Source organism: Orycteropus afer, unplaced genomic scaffold (genome assembly GCF_000298275.1).
Source record: "Orycteropus afer afer isolate SDZICR_OR568_19922 unplaced genomic scaffold, OryAfe1.0 scaffold00214, whole genome shotgun sequence".
In the NCBI taxonomy this organism is placed as follows: Eukaryota; Metazoa; Chordata; class Mammalia; order Tubulidentata; family Orycteropodidae; genus Orycteropus; species Orycteropus afer.
In genome coordinates this window covers 3046582-3050122 of record NW_006921801.1, presented here as the reverse complement: position 1 = coordinate 3050122, position 3541 = coordinate 3046582, and the positions used below count along the sequence as shown (strand labels likewise).

General features: G+C 40.6%; 1 protein-coding gene across 1 annotated transcript in view; it reads right to left on the bottom strand.

Annotated features, from left to right (window-relative positions):
* Nucleotides 1-3541, bottom strand: part of CDKN3 (cyclin dependent kinase inhibitor 3) — a 24112-nt gene that overhangs the window by 16924 nt on the left and 3647 nt on the right. The window contains exon 3 of the mRNA XM_007948346.2: nt 1239-1294. Coding sequence (XP_007946537.1) covers nt 1239-1294 — 56 coding nt within the window. The remainder of the gene's footprint in view (nt 1-1238; nt 1295-3541) is intronic.

Here is a 3541-nt window from a genome sequence, read left to right as displayed (position 1 = left end):
GTGACCAGCTACAGAAATGAGGACTGTGATTGTTATATTTCTTCATTGTATATGTGCATCAAATATTTTTGTTTCCTTCTGTTATGAACTGTGAAATGTAAATAAGGTTAATGCATTTTGGTTGTATGTGTGTTAGTGTATCATGTTAGGCACAAATATGACTCTCTAATTGTCCTTATTTAGAGATTACATATGGTTAAGAAGATGTATACAACTGCTAAGTTGACAAGGGGTGGACTGTGATAGTTGGAGCTGTGTGTCAACTGGCAGGACCACAATTCTGTGTGGGTTGAGCTGTTGTGGTGTGGTTGTTCCCATGATGGGATCAGATGACTATGTTCTGAGTGGCCAATATGTTGAAGGGGAGTTTCCCTAGGGGTGTGGCCTGCTTCCAGTATATCCAGGACATCATGGGAAGAGAGACATTCTTCTGTGGATTGGGATTCTGTTGTGCTCCGTGAGTGAATAGTCCACCATTCAGCCTGGAGATCTTAGATTTATCATTCATTGGAGTCAACAGCCGGTGTACTGCTTGCCAGCCTTGAGCTCCTCAGCCCCTGTGGTTGCAAGAGCCAGGAAAAGCCTCCAGCTTGACGTTGATCCAGGAACTTTGGACTTGCCAGCTGTAAGTGTGTGAGTCATCTTCCCAAGGTAAATTTCTCTCTCTGTATACATATATATAAGCTTTACTGGTTTTTGTTTCTCTAGAGAACCCAGTCTAACACAACTGGAAAATCAAAAAGTTTGTTGTGACTCACTTTAGTTCGGTATTTGCTTTATTCGATAGTCTGGAACTGAACCCTCAATATCTCCCAGGTATGCCTATAGCTACTTTGGAAGTTCATTCCACACGATCACTTCCATTTTGTATCAATCATTTTGTATCAGTTCCATTTTGAGTGTGAATTTCATTTTGTTCGGAATACATTTATAGGGATTCATAGATCCCAGCTGAGCCAAGGAATTTTTTTCTTATAGTTTTTGGCTCTAGTCTTCAGCCTCACATTGTGCCCCATTGTTTAAATTGTATCAACACAGATAAACCAGAAAGGCCGAGTTGTGAACGGAGATCTGGACATTTGAAGAGTGGAGCTATGTTCCTTCAGCTACAGCAAGTGCTCCAGTGCTGATGGTCTATGAAATTCTCTTACTGCTCAGTTCAGAGAACGATATGTTAGCTGGCAACAAAAACTATCTTAAATATGTAACAGCAAGAGGCCAACTGTAGTATGACCTACCTGGAAGAGCACATAAACCAAGAAACTGGGAACAATTCACTCGTGACAGGGGTAGCCTGAAAAGGAAAATTACATTTAGTTTAGTTTTAGAAAAATTATAAATGGAAATTCAATGTAAAAAACATGTGCGCCTGCCACCGAACTAGGCTGTGTTAAATTAAACTTTTACAGTAGTTTTGGTTATCTAGTGTGACTCTGACAGGAGTATACCACAAATGGGATGGCTTTAACAAACAGGAGTTTATTCTCTTACAGTTTGGAGTCTTTGAGTCTGAGTTCAAAGTGCCAGGCTCTAGGGCCTGGGTGAAAGCCCCTCAACCTTGGGGTTCAGCTCTGCCTCCTGCTCCTGGCCCACTGAAGCTGGAGGCTTTTCTTCACTCAGAAAGCTGCTGGGTACTGTGGCTGACAAACCCAAGGTCAACAAGTGAAAAGGCACAGTCCCAATGTTACCAAACAACATGGCAGGCCATTGATTCAAGTCCATTGAAAGTCCCAAGGTCATCAGAGCACGGCAGGCTGCTGAATGACTTGGCTACATGCAGGGCTCAAGAGTGCCAAAAGCTAGAGACCATCCCCAAAGCTGCTTCTTATGTACAGGAAGCAGACTACATCCTTAAAGCAGCTACTCAGCTGCTTTTGATAGACCCCACCAAGCAGCTGATTGCCAGTCTCATCATGGGGGATAACTACCACCAGCTGCCCAGCCATTCAACCAGGCCCAGCCAAGTTGACACACAACCTTAACTACCACCATTTTAGAAAAGTTACAAATGGAAATTCAATGTAGCCAACATGTGTGCCTGCCACCAAACTAGCGTGTTAAATTAAACTTTTATAGTACTCACAAAGCAAAAATTCCCAGATAAAGATCAATATGTCAGTCAAATTGTTGGTAGCTGTCATCAAGCTGATGTTGACTCATGGTGATCCCATGTGTGCAGAGTAGAACTGCTCCACTGGGGGTTCAAGGCTGTGTCAGTCATAACAAGCCCCAAAACAACAAAAAGTTTGAAAACATGGATTTATCATTTGCTTTGTTATAGTTTAAGTCTTAAAAATGGCCAGTTGATTTAAATCTATCTTAAAGATAATAATATGTAGTTCACCCACAGCTTATATAAAATGCACTCAATATCACTGGCATTAAGTTAACAAGTATTTTGCATTAGTAACCTTAGGTAAATAAGCTGGAAAATGGCAATCTGACAATTTCATCCCCAACATCCATTCTATATTACCATTTTAAGAGTTCTTTGTAGGACTTCCTTAAACAGATATAATTGCATTGGATAAAAACCACAGGTCACCATTTATTGTTGTACTGTATCATGGTTAAAACGAAACACATTTCAAGAAATCATATTCCCAGTTTGAAGTTCTCAAGGATGAAGAGGGCAGTAAGATAGAAAATGAACCTAGAGGAAAATGGTAGGCAGTGCATAAATACCACGTGGCTTCCTCTTGCTAAAGGAGCTCTGGTAGCAGTGCCTAAGACATCTGACTGCTAACCAGAAGGTTGGTGGTTCAAACCCACCAGCTACTCTGTGGTAGCAGGACTGGGCAACCTACTTCTGTAAAGATTTACCACCTCAGAAACCCAATGGGGGTCTCTATGAGTCAGAATCAACTTGATGGCAGTGGGTTTGTTTTTTTTGGTTTTCCTCTTGCTAGGTTTTTTGGCTGTGTTGTTTTGGTAAATGGTTTGAAAATTAGATGAGTTTTTTTGAAATGGTTTTGATATTTGAAAGGCGATGAGAAGAGGAAATGAAAGGTAATTGCTGTTTGATGGCAGAACAAAAGAACTATGCTTAGTACTCAAGGTACTTAGTCCTCATTTGCTCTTCCTATACCAGGGAATGGGTGCTTTCTTAAGGAGGGAGATTGTTGTATTTACAGGGATGAGAGAGCGCATTGGATAATTGGTTGCTGAGAACTTGGTGTAATCCTAAATCCCATGCCAAAATTTGGAAGTACATTTTATGTAGAAACCTTTTTTATATTTTGTTATTGTATCTATGGTAGTATGGCTTTTAAAGAGGGTGTGTTGCAGATGCATTTCTTAATGGCAAGTAGTTCTAAGATTATCTAGGATTTGACTTAATGAAAATGATTATCTTATCCTTCTGTTTGGTATACTATTCTTTTGTGTAAAAGAATAAGCAGATCTGAGGACTAAATGGGAGATCATTCTAATCCTGCCTCTGCTATTTCCTTACTTGCTTCTACTATGGTTTTCTCGGAGCTCTGGTAGCATAGAGGCTAAGACACTTGCCTGCTAACCAGATGGCTGGTGGTTCAAACCC